Below are 16,368 nucleotides of genomic sequence, written 5' to 3' on the forward strand. Positions count from 1 at the left end.
AAAACTAGATAGCAGTGATGGTCACATAACTATGCAAACATACTAAAACCCACTGAATTGTACACTTCAAAAAAGTGAAGTTTCTTTAGGAGGCCGAGGCGGGTGGATCACGAGGTTAGGAGATCAAGACCATCCTGGCTAACATGGTGAAACCCCACCTCTACAAAAAAATTAGCCAGGCATGGTGGCGGGTGCCTGTAATCCCAGCTACTCGGGAGGCTGAGGTGGTAGAATGGCGTGAACCTGGGAGGCAGAGCTTGCAGTGAGCCAAGATCACTCCACTGCACTCCAGCCTGGGCAACAGAGCGAGACTCCATCTCAAAAAAAAAAAAAAAAAAAAAAAAAAAAGTGAATTTTATAGTCTGTAATAATACCACAATAGGCCAGGCATGGTGGCTCATGCCTGTAATCCCAGCACTTTAGGAGGCCAAGGTGGGTGGATCACCTGAGGTCAGGAATTCCAGACCAGCCTGGCCAACATGACAAAACCCCAACTCTACTAAAACCACAAAAATTAGCTGGCTATGGTGGTGAACACCTGTAAGCTACTCAGGAGGCTGGGGCAGGAGAATCACCTGAACCTGATAGATGGAGGCTGCAGTAAGCCGAGATCGTGCCACTGCACTCCAGCCTGGGCGACAGAGCAAGACCCTGTCTCAAAAAAAGGAAATATAAAAAAAGGCAGGAAAGGGGTGCTGCTATCACCCCGTTTCACAGATAGGGAGGCTGAGAGACTTGTCCATGGGACTTGCACTCATGTCCCACGGACTTCAAGACCCGCTGAACTCCTTGCCCCATATTAGAGCATTAAGGACCCGCCCTGCGAACACCCACTGTGTGCCACAGTGGTGGGTGCTCCACTAAGTATCATTCCACTCAAGCCTCAGCCTGAGAATTGTCATTGCCAATTAGAGATGAAGACATGAGGCCTGGGGGGATGACTTAGTGCACGGCTGGTGCACAAACTGGACCTGAACCTCCATCTTTGCACTATCCAGTCTGCGTGAGCCTCCCACTTGGAGTTGCCTGTTCAGAATGCCTCCCCGGTCCTCTGCACCCTCAGTGACTTTCCCTGCCTTGGCCTGCTCTGCACTGGGTCCCTTTCAAGGTCCCAGACACCACTGGATCAGTGTCTCTCTCCGACCAAGTAGTGAGCTCCTCTCAGGCAGTGAGGCCCCTGTGCCCGTGGCCCACCCCTTACTGGGTGCCAGCAAGGATCTGCAGGGTTGGCAGGTGAATGGACACGAGTGAGTGGGTGGAGTACTCGGCTGGGCGCAGTGGCTCATGCCTGTCATCTCAGCACTTTGGGAGGCTGAGACAGGTGGATTGCTTGAGGTCAGGAGTTTGAGACCAGCCTGACCAACATGGTGAAACCCTGTCTCTACTAAAAATACAAAAAAATTACCTGGGTGTGGTGGCGCGCACCTGTAGTCCCAGTTACTTGGTAGGCTGAGGCAGGAGAATCGCTGGAACCCGGGAGGCGGAGGTTGCAGTGAGCCAAGATCGTGACACTGCACTACAGCCTGGGCGACAGAGTGAGACTCCGTCTCAAAAAAACAAAACAAAACAAAAAATGTTTATTGAGTGGCCACTGTGAAGCAGATGCTGTGGTGCTAGGCACCAGGGACACAGCACTGACTAAAAACAGACCCAAACCTCCTGGCCTTGGGAGCTGTCGTTCAAGGGAAGGAAAGAGGGGATCAAAGAGGAAGGCCACTGGGCCCCACACCTCCAGTCCATCCTCCCCGTGGTCTCCCACATCCTACCATCACAAGAGACCCACATTGGGACCTCCACCTCTGAGAGCTGACATGGAGCCTTAACCATCAGTCACACAACAGGATAAGCCTGGCTGGGGCCCATAACTGGGCTCTAGAACCACAGGGCCAGGCACCACTCTGGGGATGGTCTGTCCACGTCATTTCAATAAAGGCAGCAGCATGCTTTTCAAAGAGAGAAGCCCCTTGGCTTACTCTCTGGACAGGGCGACAAAGTGTGGCCTCACGACTCTGGGAGGAATCCTAATAAAGAAATGCAGTAGTGAGCATGCAAGTGAATAAATCCCAGGATTACAGCTGTCCTGTCTCCCGCCCCATGGAACCCTAGAGAGCCAGCTCTTCACATCCTTCTCTGGTCTTCGTCACCAGTTCTCAGCCTGAACTCCTAGAGGGGAGGTCTCCAGCCCAAGGACCCACTTAGAACAAAGGCAGCAGTAACGGGTGTTAATACTGCTGCCCAGCCCTTGACCTCACAAGTTAGGTTTTGGCCTCCCTCTGTCTGTGATGCTCACAGTTATCCTTCTGGCTCTTCATCCTCATCCCTAGACCATGGGAGGGATGAGGAACAAGAGGCACTAGCAGCAACGGCTGCTCCTGGACTCTGACTCTGCGCTTTCCTGTTTTGTTTTGTTTTGTTGACATGGAGTTTCACTCTTGTTGCCCAGGCTGGAGTGCAATGGCACCATCTCGGCTCACGGCAACCTCCACCTCCCAGGTTCAAGTCATTCTCATGCCTCGGCCTCCCGAGTAACTGGGATTATAGATACCCGCCACCACACCCAGCTACTTTTTTGCATTTTTAGTAGAAACAGGGTTTCACCATGTTGGCCAGGCTGATCTCGAACTCCTGACCTCAGGTGATCCACCCGCCTCGGCCTCCCAAAGCGCTGGGATTACAAGCGTGAGCCACCGCGCCTGGCCTGGTTTTGTTTTTTTGACACAGGATCTTGGACCCAGGCTGGAGTGCAGTGGCATGATCATAGCTCACTGCAGCCTTAATCTTCCAGGCTCAAGCAATCCCACTGGCCTCAGCCTCCCCAGTAGCTGGGACTACAGGAGAGCATCACCATGCTTGGCTAACTTTTTTTATTATTATTTTTTTAGTAGAGATGAAGCCTTGCTCAGTTGCCCAGGTTTGTCTCCAACTCCTGAGCTCAAATGATTCTCTTACCTTGGCCTCCCAAAGTGATGGGATTACAAGCATGAGCCACTGTGCCCAGCCTGCTTTCTTGTTTACAACTTATGATGATCAATTGTTTAGTCAACAAACACCTAGCAAGCCTGCCCCATGCCTAGCCCTATCCTGGGCACCGAGGACACGAGCAAACCGAACACTTCTGGTGTAGCTGGAGGCAGATGCCCAATGGGCACAGGTGCAGCTGGGCTGAAGGGGCTGCAAAGCTTCTACCAGAGGTTGGGGAAGCAGGGAAGGCTTCTTGAAAGAGGCAGCCATTGAGGTGACTGAGCTTCATAGTATGAGCAAGAGTGGTTCCTTTGGCCAGGTGCAGTGGCTCACGCATGTTATCCCAGCACTTTGGGAGGCTGAGGCGGATGGATCACCTGAGGTCACGAGTTCGAGACCAGCCTGACCAACATGGTGAAACGCTGTATCTACTGAAAATACAAAAAAATTGCTGGGCATGGTGGTGCATGCCTGTAGTCCCAGCTACTCGGAAGGCTGAGGCAGGAGAATCGCTTGAACCCGGGAGGTAGAGGTTGCAGTGAGCCCAGATTGTGCCACCACACTCCAACCTGGGTAGAAAAAAAAGAAAGAAAGAAAGAAAAAGGGGTGGGTTGGGGAGCAGACAGGCAGAGGACTGAAAGCCTGAAGGCCTAAGCAAGTTGTGGGTTCTAGGGGTCCACCCCGCAGCCACCAAGCCTGTCTTCCCCTTCGTGGTTTCTCCAGCCCCGCCCTCACACCCTCGATCTGCACGGCTTCCTGCCTCCATGCCACTCCAGACTGCACCAGCATGGCACTGACTGCCTACCCCTCCTGCCTCCTGGCCCTGTTGGTGGCAGGCCTAGCCCAAGGCATCAGAAGCTCCCTTAGGGCCCAGGTAAGTGCTCCCAAAACCTTACCACTGCCAGTCCCACACCTGGGGTCATCCCTTCAGAAATAGCTGGCCTGTCATTCTCATTTTTCAGAGGGAGTCATTGAGGCTGGAGAGGGGGCTGACATGCCCAAGGGCACATGGGAAGACAGAAAAGGCTAACTGGCTGACCCCTAGCCCAGTCCTTGCACGGCTAGGAGCTAAGGTGCGGCCCCAGCAATGATTCCTCTGCCTACTGCCCCTCTCTACCCTTGGTTCCTTGCCAGGACCTCGGTCCCCAGCCGCTGGAGCTGAAAGAGGCCTTCAAGCTGTTCCAGATCCAGTTCAACCGGAGTTACCTGAGCCCAGAAGGTATCACAGGGCACATACATCTCCACTCCAAGCCCCCACTTTTTTGTTGAGACGGAGTTTCACTCTTGTTGACCAGGCTGGAGTGCGATGGCGTCATCTTGGCTCACTGCAACCTCCACCTCCCGGGTTCAAGCGATTCTCCTGCTTCAGCCTCTAAGTAGCTGGGATTACAGGCACCCACCACCACACTTGACTTTTACATTTTTAGTAGAGATAGGGTTTTACCATGTTGGCCAGGCTGGTCTTGAACTCCTGACCTCAGGTGATCCACCTGCCTCAGCCTCCCAAAGGACTGGGATTACAGGTGTGAGCCACCGAGCCCAGCCATACCACTTTGTAATAGATGAAAAAAATCGAAGCTCAGGGTGGGGAACAGGCATGGCCAAGGCCACTCAGCAGGACAGGGCAGGGCTGGGCATGTGCTCCCTGGTTTCCTGAAAGCATGAGTGGGTCCAGGATCATTCTTTGCTATGGATCTGGAGGGCAGTGGCAGGGGGTGACGTCCTGCCCTAGTCCTACATGATCTCCTGGCTCCGCAGTCACTTCCCTGCGATTCCAGGCAGTGGGCAGGGGGCCACCACCTAGTCATTCGTTCATTCAGCAAACACCCAAGGACACCCATTTTGTCCCGACGTTGGGGACTTCTTCTCTAGCCCATGATCTAACTCCTGCCCCTGCCCTCTCGCTGTACTGATCTTTCTAGGGGGCTGGTCTGCGTGTGCCTTTTAGCCCAGGCTGCCCGTGCCGTCGCCTCCTCTCCCCGTCATGTTCCAGCTCTCCTCCTGTAGTCAGAGGTGTAAAGGAGGTGGCCTGGCAGGAAGCTGGTCTCTGGCCGCACATCCTTTCCTTGAGTCACTGCCACCAGACCCCTTGCCTGGCTTCCCACCCAGGGTGGCCAGAGATGGTCCTCTCGCTGTCTCTGGGGAAAACCCAACCCTAGTGGGCTGGGTAACCACTTCCTGGGCCTGGGTATCTGCAGTGGGGCCTTGTAGGGGCTACACGAAAGGAGCCAGTGCTCAACTGGGTGGGTGTGGGTGGAAGGATGCCCAGCCAGTGGCTACTTCCTGCCCCTGAGGGTTTGGGAGTCAGCCTAGGACAACTCCCTCTTGGTCCAGAGCATGCTCGCCGCCTGGACATCTTTGCCCACAACCTGGCGCAGGCTCAGCGGCTGCAGGAGGAGGACTTGGGCACAGCTGAGTTTGGGGTGACTCCATTCAGTGACCTCACAGGTACCATTAACCCTTCTGGCCTGTAGGTGGTGGTGGGGGAAGCGGTCTCCCCAGGGACACTGGCAGCTGGACCCAGTGGACCTTCGATTTTCACTTCCCAGGGAAGGAAATTCATTTCCCTGAGGACCAGGGGCTTGGGTGCTGGTATCAAATCACCCAGTGCAGGGGCAGAATCTCTGCAGCCCTGTGTCCTAGCCCAGCCTAAGGGCCAGCACAGCAGCTGCACAGAAGCACCCAGCAGGGAGTCCAGCCTCTCTAGGCTTGGCACCCCTGCCTTTTTGAGACAGGGTCTTGCTCTGTTGTCCAGGCTGCAGTACAGTGGTGCAATCACAGTTCACTCAGCCTCTACCTCCTAGACTCAAGCAATTCCCCCAACCTCTCAGCCTTCTAAGTAGCTGGCACTACAAGCCCGCACGACCACACCCAGCTAATTTTTCTACTTTTTGTGGAGATGGGGTCTCGGACTCCTGACCTCAAGTGATCCATCTGCCTTGGCCTCCCAAAGTGCTGGGATTATAGGCATGAGCCACCACGCACAGCCTATCCTTGCCTTTTTGCCCCTCAGGGCATTATGGGACCAAGGGCTGGAGTGGGAGAGGCAGAACAGGGAGAAGGGGTCAAAACAGAGACCTCAGTGGCCCTGTCTGTTCCCCAGAGGAGGAGTTTGGCCAGCTCTATGGGTATCGGAGGGCAGCTGGAAGGGTCCCCGGCATGGGCAGAGAGATAGGGTCCGAAGAGCCAGAGGAGTCAGTGCCTTTCACCTGTGACTGGCGGAAGGTGGCCGGTGCCATCTCACCCATCAAGGACCAGGTATCTGCCCCTACTCAGCTCGCTCTAATTCAGCTAAGTGGTGGGAAGGAGAGGGGCATGGCCCGAACACCTAGCCCCGCCTCACCCTCTCGCCCTCCAGAAAAACTGCAACTGCTGCTGGGCCATGGCAGCAGCAGGCAACATAGAGGCCCTGTGGCGCATCAATTTCTGGGATTTCGTGGATGTCTCCGTGCAGGGTAGGGCTGAGAGAGGGTGCGGGTGTGACAGGGGAGGGAGGCCTAGGGCCTGGTCACCCACACTGTCCCTTCTTGCACCAGAACTGCTGGACTGTGGTCGCTGTGGGGATGGCTGCCATGGTGGCTTCGTCTGGGACGCGTTCATAACTGTCCTCAACAACAGTGAGTGTGCTGCCCTGCCACTCTGTGCATCTGCAGGGGGACAGGGTGGGCAGGAGCAGAGCCTCCTCCCTTGTCTTACTTATCTGCAGGCGGCCTGGCCAGTGAAAAGGACTACCCGTTCCAGGGCAAAGTCAGAGCCCAAGGGTGCCACGCCAAGAAGTACCGCAAGGTGGCCTGGATCCAGGACTTCATCATGCTGCAGAACAGCGAGCACAGTGCGGGCAGGGCAGGGACATGGGTGGATGGCAGGGGCAGACACCAGGCCAGAGGCAGACACACTGGGCGACTGGGCTAGAAGACAAGGGGGGGGGGAGCGAAGGAGCGAGAGAGAAACCCACACGCCCACATGCCAAGGGTCTGATGATGCTTCCGTCCCCAGGAATTGCCCAGTACCTGGCCACTTACGGCCCCATCACCGTGACCATCAACATGAAGCCCCTGCAGGTGGGATGGGGGAGCTGGCGGGGGAGGGGAATACAGGGGACTTGGCCCTACACTCAGCCCCTCGGCCCCCACCCCCTGCAGCTATACCAGAAAGGTGTGATCAAGGCCACACCCACCACCTGCGACCCCCAGTTTGTAGACCACTCTGTCCTGCTGGTGGGTTTCGGCAGCGTCAAGTCAGAGGGGATATGGGCAGAAACAGTCTCATCCCAGTCTCAGCCTCCACACCCCACCCCATACTGGATCCTGAAGAACTCCTGGGGGGCTCAGTGGGGAGAGAAGGTGAGTGTGATCTATTGGGGGAGGGGCAAAGCAGAACAGGCCTCTTCCCACCTTCCCACCCCTGTGTCCCCTAACCTTCTAGGGCTACTTCCGGCTGCACCGAGGGAGCAATACCTGTGGCATCACCAAGTTCCCGCTCACTGCCCGTGTGCAGAAACCGGATGTGAAGCCCCGAGTCTCCTGCCCTCCCTGAACCCACCTGGGCCCCTCAGCTCTGTCCTGTTAGGCCAGCTGCCTCCTCGCCAGCCCTACCCCCAGGTTTTTGCCCATCTTCCCAATTGCAATATGGCCTGAATAAACCAAGACCTCTGGCTTGTGAGTGGACTCCTCTGGTGGATGGGCGGAGCACAGACACCATTCCCTGAGATATGACCCAGTTCCCAAGGGGCCACTGTAAATGTCCATCCTTGTACACGGACACCAGGTGCTCAGAGACAGACACAGGCACATCTGCACGCCCCTCACCTGCTCCCCGGAGCGAGGACCAGTCTCCAAACTCAAGGCAACTTTATTGTCAGTGTGGGTGGGACATTGGGAGGGGCCTCAGTCATGATAGAGGCGCAGGAGGCAGCCGCGGAGGGTGCCCATGTAGCGGTCCCAGAGGGCCTGGTGTCTGTAAGAACATGAACAGTGACAGCTGAGTTTTCACAACACTCACAGTGGTGGAGGCCCTGCCCTGAGTGCTTTCTACACCTTCATTCATTTTGCCCTTAGAAAATTCTTACAATTCTTCTCATGACGAACCCCAGTTTGTATATGAGGAAACTGAGGCATGGAGAGGTTAAGAAACCTGCCCCAAATCACACCGCTTCTAAGAGGGGGAGCTAGAGCTTTGGTCCTACCCCCAGGGTAGCAGAATGAGGAACCTTGAGTCTGTAGGAGGCGAGGTCCTGGCAGGTGACAGGCTGGGGCAAGGCCAAGCTGGACAGGAGGACAGGACTGCTCACCGGAAGCCATCAAGGGAGTGGACAGACGCTGAATACTGATTCAGGAAGAACCGCACGTCGCTGAGTGGCCAGTGGTCGGAGCGGCAGGGTTCCACAAACTATGGGCCCAAGAGAATACTTAGCACTCATCTAGGCCGGGAACAGGCCAGGTTGGGCGTCAGAGGGCACGACAGCTCACCTTCTCCACGAGGTCCACGAACAGGTCTCTGACATCTTTATTGTGAGTCAGCTTGGCGGCCACGTTCACCAGCCCCCGGGACAGGTTCTGTGGGGCAGGGATCCTTGGAGTTCTGCTTTCTGCCCCAGCAGTTGGGAGCTGAGCACAGAAGCTGGGGGAGGAGTAGGTCCCTCCCCAGATCCATCCACCTCCCTCCATCAACCAAGTCCCCATTGTTTATGAGCTGCTCCCATCAGCGGCCACCAGAGGGAGCAGCAGCGCCACCTGCCGGCCAGTCCCTGGGGGGGCAGAGCTGCCCATTAGGGGGTGGCGAACTGGAGGCTGACGATGCCAAGGGCCAGGGGCTGGATGGGACCACAGACCTTGAAGTTGGCTTCCATCTCAGAGAAGACGCCCAGCTTTCCCCGGAGAGCAGTGCACACCAGGCTGCAGAGACCGGGTCACACCTATAGCCACCTGGGCCCCTACTGCAGGCCCTGCCCCATGGCCCCCTACAAGGTTACCTCTTGTGCAGGTCCAGAAGGTCCTTGTCAGCCACTAGCACCTTGAGTTCCTTCAAGTCCTGGAGAAATTCCTTGTCTAAGTCCATGTCCATGTCATCCATCTGCGAGTCTATGAGGCCATGAAGGGGTTGCGGTGTGTGACAAAATCCCTCCTAGGACAGCCTAAGCCTTTCCTCACCCACTACCTCATTTCCCCCCTAGGGACAGAAGAGGAAATGGAGTGTCAGAGAGATGCAGTGACATGCCCCGGGCCACAGAGATGCTATAGGCCCTTTGTCTGCAGACAAGCTGTGTGTAGGGAAAACATTCTATGGGCGGGGAAGCCTGGGTGTGGGCCCTGAACAAGAGCGAATGCTGGGAACTGGGGGCCTGTGGGAGAAACTACTGGTGGGGAATCAGGTCCTGAGGATGGGGAGGCATCCAGGCACCTGGGTCAATGGGGGCCTCACCGACGGCTCCAAGGGTCCAGTTTTGGATCATGAGCTCAGCGCAGAAGGCAAAGTCACCGAAGCTCAGATACTGCAGTTTTTTCTTCCCTGTCTCAAAGCGGTTGTTAGCAAAGAAGACGATGGCTGCATAGTCCCTGCACAGAAGAGAGGAGGGTCCTCTTAGGGCTTGAAATTCCTTCTTAGGAAGCAGCTGCAACCTCAGCTGGGTGTCCGAGTTCTGGCCTCTCTCCGCCTCAAGTCGCTGTGTGACATGTCTCAAGTCACTTCTCTACGCCCTTTCCCCATCTGTGCGAAGAGAAGGTTCCAGCCCAAGTTTCCTAGTGGATACAGTGGGAAACCACAAGGGTAACAGTTACTATTTACTGAGCACTTCATAAGTGCCAGGGCTGTGCCATGGCTTTACATATGGCATCTCTCAACAGCCCAACTGGCAATCGCTGGACTGTGCTTCGCATCCAGGTCAGTCTGGTCCAAAGTACAGACCAAGTTGGGTGCAGTGGCTCAAGCCTGTAATCCCAGCTACTCGGGAGGCTGAGGCAGAATTGCTTGAACCAGGAGGCAGAGGTTGCAGTGAGCCGAGATTGCACCATTGCATTCCAGCCTGGGCAACAAGAGTGAAACTCCGTCTCAAAAAAAAAAAAACAAAAAGTACAGACCAAAAGTGGGATAATCATTCCCCCAGCATACTAAGGAGGTCAGAAGGGTTGGGGTAGGGAAGGTGGACGAGCCTCAGGGCCCAGGGAGGTAGTGTGCAGGATGGGGAGGTGGCTAGTTCCTCACCTGGCCAACCGGTCAGAGAGGAGGAAGTGTTGCTGAATATTGTCCACCAGGGAGCCCCGCATTTCCTCTACCACCTTGAAGACTCGCTTAAAGTTGTCAAACTGCAGGGCAGTTAAAGTAGAAGAGAGGACTGGTCAGAGTGTCCACCATGTTACTCACCCAATAAACCACTTACTGAACATCCTTCCCTTCCCCATCCACCTATCCAGTTGGCAAGTGCTGATTTAGCATCTGTTATTCCTTCAACCAACTATTGGTTATTAGTGCTTGTTATCAACTCAAATGCTTAGCAGCTCCTGCCGTATCTTGCCTTGGATAAATGTTTACTCAATCTTATCTCTAAATCCAACCCCATTTTAGCACCATGCTCTCCAGATCTTCACAGTTTGAGTTGGAACAGACTTTCCTGGCTAAGCCCCAGGAACTAAAAAATAAAAAACAAATGCTAAGCTATAAACAGAAAGCTCACCGGAGATACAAAAGAAAGGCATCAAAGGCCCGGAAGGGTTATTTCTTCCTGGCGGACCAAAAAGGCTTGTGGAGAAGGTGGCATCTCATCTCCTGTCTTGGATTTCAAGGGGTAGATATTGCCAAGAACAGTACCCTCCAGGTAGAGCAACATGAGTAAAGAAAGCCTGGGGGCTGGAGAAATGTAAGCCTAGAGAGGTCTGCAGGGACGAGATCACAGGACAGTCCATAGGTCAAAGCCAAGAAGTGCAGCTGCTACCCAGGAGGCAGTGGGAGCCCAAAGTCAGATCTGGGCTTCTGAAATGTCACTCTGGCCATACAGTACAGGATAGCTTGGAAGGAGCAACAGGGAGCCAGGCACAGTGGCTCACACCTGTAATCCCAGCATTTTGGGAGGCCAAGGCAGATGATCACTTGAGGCCAGGAGTTCAAGACAAGCCTGGCCAACATGGTGAAACCCCGTCTTTATTAACAATACAAAAATTAGCCGGGTGTGGTGGTAGGTGCCTGTAATCTCAGCTACTGCAGAGGCTGAGGCACAAGAATCGCCTGAACACAGTAGGCGGAGGTTGCAGTGAGCCGAGATCACACCACTGCACTCCAGCCTGGGGCACAAAGCAAGACTCTGTCTCAAAAAAAAAAAAAAAAAAAGGAGGGGAAAGGGGAAGGGAGGAGAAGACTAGGTATGAAGCTGCTGCCACAGTCAGAGGCTGGAGCTGGGGCAGTGGTCAAAGGGAGGGAGTGAAGTGCAAATTGGATGCTGTGTCTGTGTGGGTGCAGTGCCCACCTGTCTCCGGCAGCTCTTGAGGGTGATGCCTGTTTTGGTGCTGATGTCATCCAGGTCTTTCTTGGTGCCTTTGGACAGCTTCTTGCCCAGCACCTCCCGAACAAAGGCCTCATCAAAGGCATAGTACCTTGTGGAGTCAGACAACACCATTGACCCCCCCACAAAAGAGAGGAAAGGGGGCCTGGCGGGGCCTGGGTCTGACCCCTTCTGCTCTCAACTTTCTGATGGCTGGGTAAGTCCCATCCCTCCCTGGGCCTGTTTCAGCCGGGAAAATGGGTATACAGTCAGACTGGTTGATGTCTCCACCATCCCACAGGGTGAGCACCTCTCGATGAGCAGTGCCTGCCGGGAGGGCGGAATCTGGAAGATGAGCTGGTGCAGTAGTTTGGGTGGTGCGTGCAGCAGCCGCTCCAGCATGTGGAAGGTGCGGTAATGGTCCATGGTGTCGCTCTGCAGCACCGCTGCCGTGGCGCCCGTCTGCTCCAGGATTCCCGAGCGCACCCGCAGGGCCACCGCGTCGGTCACTGGAAAGTGGGCGCTAGCATTAGGTCCTGCCCCGCCGACGCCAGAAGCCCTTAAGGGATTCCATCCTCTACCCCTATAACACTCCTTATTCCCAGGCGCTTACCCACTTCCCTAAAGGATGCCCAAGTCCTAGCCCCGCCCCCTCTCCCATTCAAAACAAACGCTCCGCTGACGGGCTTCCCCACACGCCCCTCACGGACCCGAGTAACCATCGAGCCAGAGGCGATACACGTCCTCGTCGATAAGGGTAGTGTTCCCCACGAAGATGTCCAGCTCGCTGGTCATGGCGACGCCCGGGGCCGCAGCGCCCCGAGCAGGAGTGAGCACCGCTCGGGCCTGGCGCGCCGCCTCCAGGCCACTTCCGGGAGTGCCGAGATTCCGCTCCCGGCATGCGGACCCAGCATAGGACCACTTCCGGGACACAGCCAGTGGGGGCGGGGACGGGGCGGGAGCGGCGAGAGAAGAGAGGGGGAGGACTGCGCGGAGGAGTAACGCTTCCTCCCGCCGGCAGGGGGAGTCCCGGGCTCCTGCGTCCTGTCTCCCCGCGGCGGTCTGCAGGAGCACGAAGCGAGTTCCTCCTTTCGTCTCCACCACGGTCCACGCAACCTCTCCCCTCACTTCCTCCTGGCTTTTCTCCCACCTTCTCTCCCCTCTTCGGGACCTCCTAAGTTTGACCTGTATCCTAAACTTAGGGGGTTTCACAGGGCTCTGTACTAAATCTCTTCGCAAAAATGGGGTATGGCCCGACTTCCTCGGGCTCTTGCTGGAGACCCTTTTGTCCATCCTGCGCATGAGCACCTCTCCTGGGCCTGGGGCGCCTGCTCCCACCTTGGTTTTAACCACACCCCCATCCCCACGAGCTACTGACGTCTCTAATTCTGCCCCTCTGAGCTCTGCCTGGAAGTTCACATCGGGAGAGGCCGCCTATTGGCCAAGTCCGTCCACACTCTTCCCGTAAGCCCCTCAAAAGCTCAACATATTCTAGGCAGACCTCTCGCTCTCCCCATTTGTTTCTTTCCTGCGTCGCTATCTCAGTGATAACCCTAACATCTTCCAGTTCTCATAGGAGAAACCTGGGCGTTCTCCCAGACTCCTCTCCCCACATTCAGTTCGGCTGATTTGCCTCCCGAATATTTCTAGTATCTGTTTGTCTTCTCCACCCCCACTGACACTGCCCCAGCCGTTTTTCTGCTTAGCCCTCCTTGCTCCTTGTCACAGTTACCAATCTCCCTGTTTATGTCCCCTCCCAGCAGGGTTCGGCCCACACAGGGTTCGGCCCAATCTTTTAAAAAAAAAAAAAAAAAAAAATATATATATATATATATATATATATATATATATTTTAGACAGAGCCTTCTCGCTCTGTCGCCCAGGCTGGAGTGTAGTGGCGCGATCTCGGCTCACTGCAACCTCCGCCTCCCGGGTTCAAGCAATTCTCTGCCTCAGCCTACGGAGTAGCTGGGATTACAGGCTCCTCCCACCACGCCCGGCTAATTTTTGTATTTTTAGTAGAAACGGGGTTTCACCATCTTGGCCAGTTAAATGCATATATGTGTGTGTGTGTGTGTGTGTATGTGTGTGTGTGTGTGTATATATATATATTTGTTTTTTGTTTTTTGGGTTTTTTTTTTGAGACGGAGTCTAGCTCTGTCGCCCAGGCTGGAGTGCAGTGGCGCTGTCTCAGCTCACTGCAAGCTCCGCCTCCTGGGTTCACGCCATTCTCCTGCCTCAGCCTCCCCAGTAGCTGGGACTACAGGCGCCCGCCACCACGCCCAGCTACTTTCTTTTTTGTATTTTTAGTAAAGATGGGTTTCACTGTGTTAGCCAGGATGGTCTCGATCTCCTGACCTCGTGATCCGCCCGCCTCGGCTTCCCAAAGTGCTGGGATTACAGGCGTGAGCCACTGCGCCCGGCCAAATGCACATCTTAGAATATTGCTCCCTTGCTTAACATCCTTACTGGCCTTTGGAAATGCTCCAACCTAGTACTGGAAGTTCTTAAGAACCTAGCTTTTACCTACCCTTGAAGCCTCGCTGTCTCTCTCAGCGTTTTCTGGACACATCTGCTTTTCAAAAACCATCAAGCTATCCTCATTGTTCCTAGAGCTGCTAAGCTCTTTCGGGCACCAATGTCTTTCACCTTGTTATTCTCTCTCCCTGAAATAGCTCTTTACTGGGCAAAGTCCTGTGGATCTACCAGAGCCTCTTGGATAGCATCCCTTTCGGGAATCCTCTTAAGGACCCTCAGACCATACTTCTCCCCGATTTGTTTCTTGTTTAACACAGCTTGTCTTCCTGGACAGACTGCGTTAAACAGTCTTTGGATTCCATCCTTGAGGATGGAATCAGTATTTTGGTTAAATTTATTTCTGCATGGGCCTTGCACATAAAAAACGTTTATTGAACAAACGAATCCTGTATGTTCCTCCCCCCAGGCAAGAAACGCTCCCTGGGAGGGATAGTAGTCTAACGGTGAGCTAGAACGTTTGGACTTAGGGTTCCGAGGAACCGGGAGCAATCCTTAGCCCAGACTTTCGAATTTGATCAAAGGTAAAGAGGGACTGGAGAGCGGTCCATCTGACTTCCGTCGGGGATGAGCAGGAGTCAGGGGTGGACGCCTGAATCTTGGTTCTCAGAAGAGCCGAGAGGCCTAGGCTCGAGCTTAGGGCGATCCGGTACTTGGAGGTTCGAAGCTCCTAGTTTCGGGTTGAGACCGGTGCGGAGGGCGATGACGCGGGCCTTCCTGGACATCGAGGATCAGTAACACTAGGAGTGGGTGGGGAAGGGGCCCCCTGAACTCAGGCCCCGCCCCTTTCCGGGGACGTTTCACCGGATTGGCTGTCCTTTCATAACGTCGTGCGGCCCCGCCCCGGCGCGCGCCCCGCCGCGTGCCCAGCCGGTGTAGCTGATGCAGCCTACGCTGCCTTGGCCACTGCCTGCCGCGCGCGGAGCTGGAGCCCGACCCTGAGTGGCGCCGGGCCCGACGTGGGGCTCCTGGGTCGCGGCGGCGGGCGGGCGATGCTCCAGTGGCCTGACCAGCCATGGAGGCCGAGGCAGGCGGCCTGGAGGAGCTGACGGACGAGGAGATGGCGGCGCTGGGCAAGGAAGAGCTAGTGCGGCGCCTGCGGAGGGAGGAGGCGGCGCGCCTGGCGGCACTGGTGCAGCGTGGCCGCCTCATGCAGGAGGTGAATCGGCAGCTGCAGGGCCACCTGGGCGAGATCCGCGAACTCAAGCAGCTCAACCGGCGTCTGCAGGCAGAAAACCGTGAGCTGCGCGACCTCTGCTGCTTCCTGGACTCGGAGCGCCAGCGCGGGCGGCGCGCCGCGCGCCAGTGGCAGCTCTTCGGGACCCAAGCATCCCGGGCAGTTCGCGAGGACCTGGGCGGCTGTTGGCAGAAGCTGGCCGAGCTGGAGGGCCGCCAGGAGGAGCTGCTGCGGGAGAACCTGGCGCTTAAGGAGCTCTGCCTGGCGCTGGGCGAAGAATGGGGCCCCCGCGGCGGCCCTGGCGGCGCGGGGGGCTCAGGCGCCGGGCCAGCACCCGAGCTTGCCCTGCCCCCGTGTGGGCCCCGCGACCTAGGCGATGGAAGCTCCAGCACCGGCAGCGTGGGCAGTCCGGATCAGTTGCCCCTGGCCTGTTCCCCCGATGACTGAAGGCACTGCCTCCTCCACGCCGATGTCCGTCTGGGTTGCTCCCCGAGTCCCGGGACCGCTGTGGACCTCGGGACCTGGACGCCGTCCTGGCTGCGCAAGAGGGGTCGCTGGCATGGACTAAGAAATCCTGACACCGAGAAGGGCCCCTCGCTCTTGCTGGCAGGGCAGCAGGGGGACTGAAGGCTGGAGCGGAGGGACTTGCTGGGGGTTGGATTGGGGGTAATAAACCCGGACGGAAGCGGAGCCCGCGGCCTGGGCAGCGTCTGTTTGGTACTCGCCGGGGTTGGGGGGCGAGGGTGGGGTGCTGAAACTGGGTACCATTCCTATCCAGAAGAACTGCAGAACGAATGATTCCCCCATTACTTCGATCCTGGGGTGGGATGCGGGGCAGTGGTAAAGCAGACTTCCCCCATCGGGCGCCGGGACCGGCCATAATCCAGCCCCTGAAGTGGCTCCAGCTCCCATCCCGGCTCCTTCCTGTTCAAGACAATGGGGCAGGAAGCAGCTGCTGGGGGCCTAGAACCACTCGGCCCCCTCCTCTGAGGCTGGAAGGGGGCATAACAGCGCCCCACCGTGGCACACGCAACAGCACTGTGGGCTCCCACGGGAAGAGGAATGGTAAGCCTCTTCGCTTTTACCCCAGAGGACTCTCTCCTCTCAGTCCTGGAGATGAGGCCGAGCGGATGTAGCCCCACTTGTCAGATAAGACAAAGTACAAAAATATCAAAGAATTTGTCCAAGGTCATGCAGTGAGTCTGTAGAGCTAAGGCTGGGACCT

At 56.2% G+C, this 16,368-nt stretch overlaps 3 protein-coding genes across 4 annotated transcripts; 2 read left to right on the plus strand and 1 right to left on the minus strand.

Moving 5' to 3' along the window:
• The first annotated feature begins 3,677 nt into the window (after positions 1-3,677).
• Positions 3,678-7,623, plus strand: CTSW (cathepsin W). Its single transcript, XM_010366454.2, has 10 exons — positions 3,678-3,835; positions 4,096-4,180; positions 5,296-5,409; positions 6,065-6,219; positions 6,320-6,416; positions 6,498-6,578; positions 6,668-6,793; positions 6,958-7,022; positions 7,104-7,304; positions 7,387-7,623. The coding sequence occupies exons 1-10, from the start codon at positions 3,749-3,751 to the stop codon at positions 7,495-7,497; spliced, it is 1,122 nt and encodes a 373-aa protein (XP_010364756.1). The 5' UTR covers positions 3,678-3,748; the 3' UTR covers positions 7,498-7,623.
• Positions 7,624-7,781: 158 nt separating this feature from the next.
• FIBP (FGF1 intracellular binding protein) lies at positions 7,782-12,364 on the minus strand. Of its 2 annotated transcripts, none has more exons than XR_748322.2 (10): positions 12,142-12,364; positions 11,742-11,940; positions 11,417-11,543; positions 10,162-10,262; positions 9,382-9,515; positions 8,933-9,041; positions 8,792-8,855; positions 8,430-8,516; positions 8,171-8,349; positions 7,782-7,917 (listed from the first exon to the last, which is right to left on the minus strand). XR_748322.2 is itself a non-coding variant. In XM_010366453.2 (10 exons), the coding sequence occupies exons 1-10, from the start codon at positions 12,224-12,226 to the stop codon at positions 7,848-7,850; spliced, it is 1,074 nt and encodes a 357-aa protein (XP_010364755.1). In that variant the 5' UTR covers positions 12,227-12,363; the 3' UTR covers positions 7,795-7,847. The 2 variants fall into 2 exon arrangements, 1 of the variants encoding a protein (XP_010364755.1); XM_010366453.2 differs by having other exon boundaries at positions 7,795-7,917; positions 8,252-8,349; positions 12,142-12,363.
• Positions 12,365-14,613: 2,249 nt separating this feature from the next.
• On the plus strand, positions 14,614-15,833 carry CCDC85B (coiled-coil domain containing 85B). The gene has a single exon (XM_010366451.2). The coding sequence runs from the start codon at positions 14,982-14,984 to the stop codon at positions 15,588-15,590; it is 609 nt and encodes a 202-aa protein (XP_010364753.1). The 5' UTR covers positions 14,614-14,981; the 3' UTR covers positions 15,591-15,833.
• The last annotated feature ends 535 nt before the right edge of the window (positions 15,834-16,368 follow it).

Source organism: Rhinopithecus roxellana, chromosome 15, assembly GCF_007565055.1.
Source record: "Rhinopithecus roxellana isolate Shanxi Qingling chromosome 15, ASM756505v1, whole genome shotgun sequence".
In the NCBI taxonomy this organism is placed as follows: domain Eukaryota; kingdom Metazoa; phylum Chordata; class Mammalia; order Primates; family Cercopithecidae; genus Rhinopithecus; species Rhinopithecus roxellana.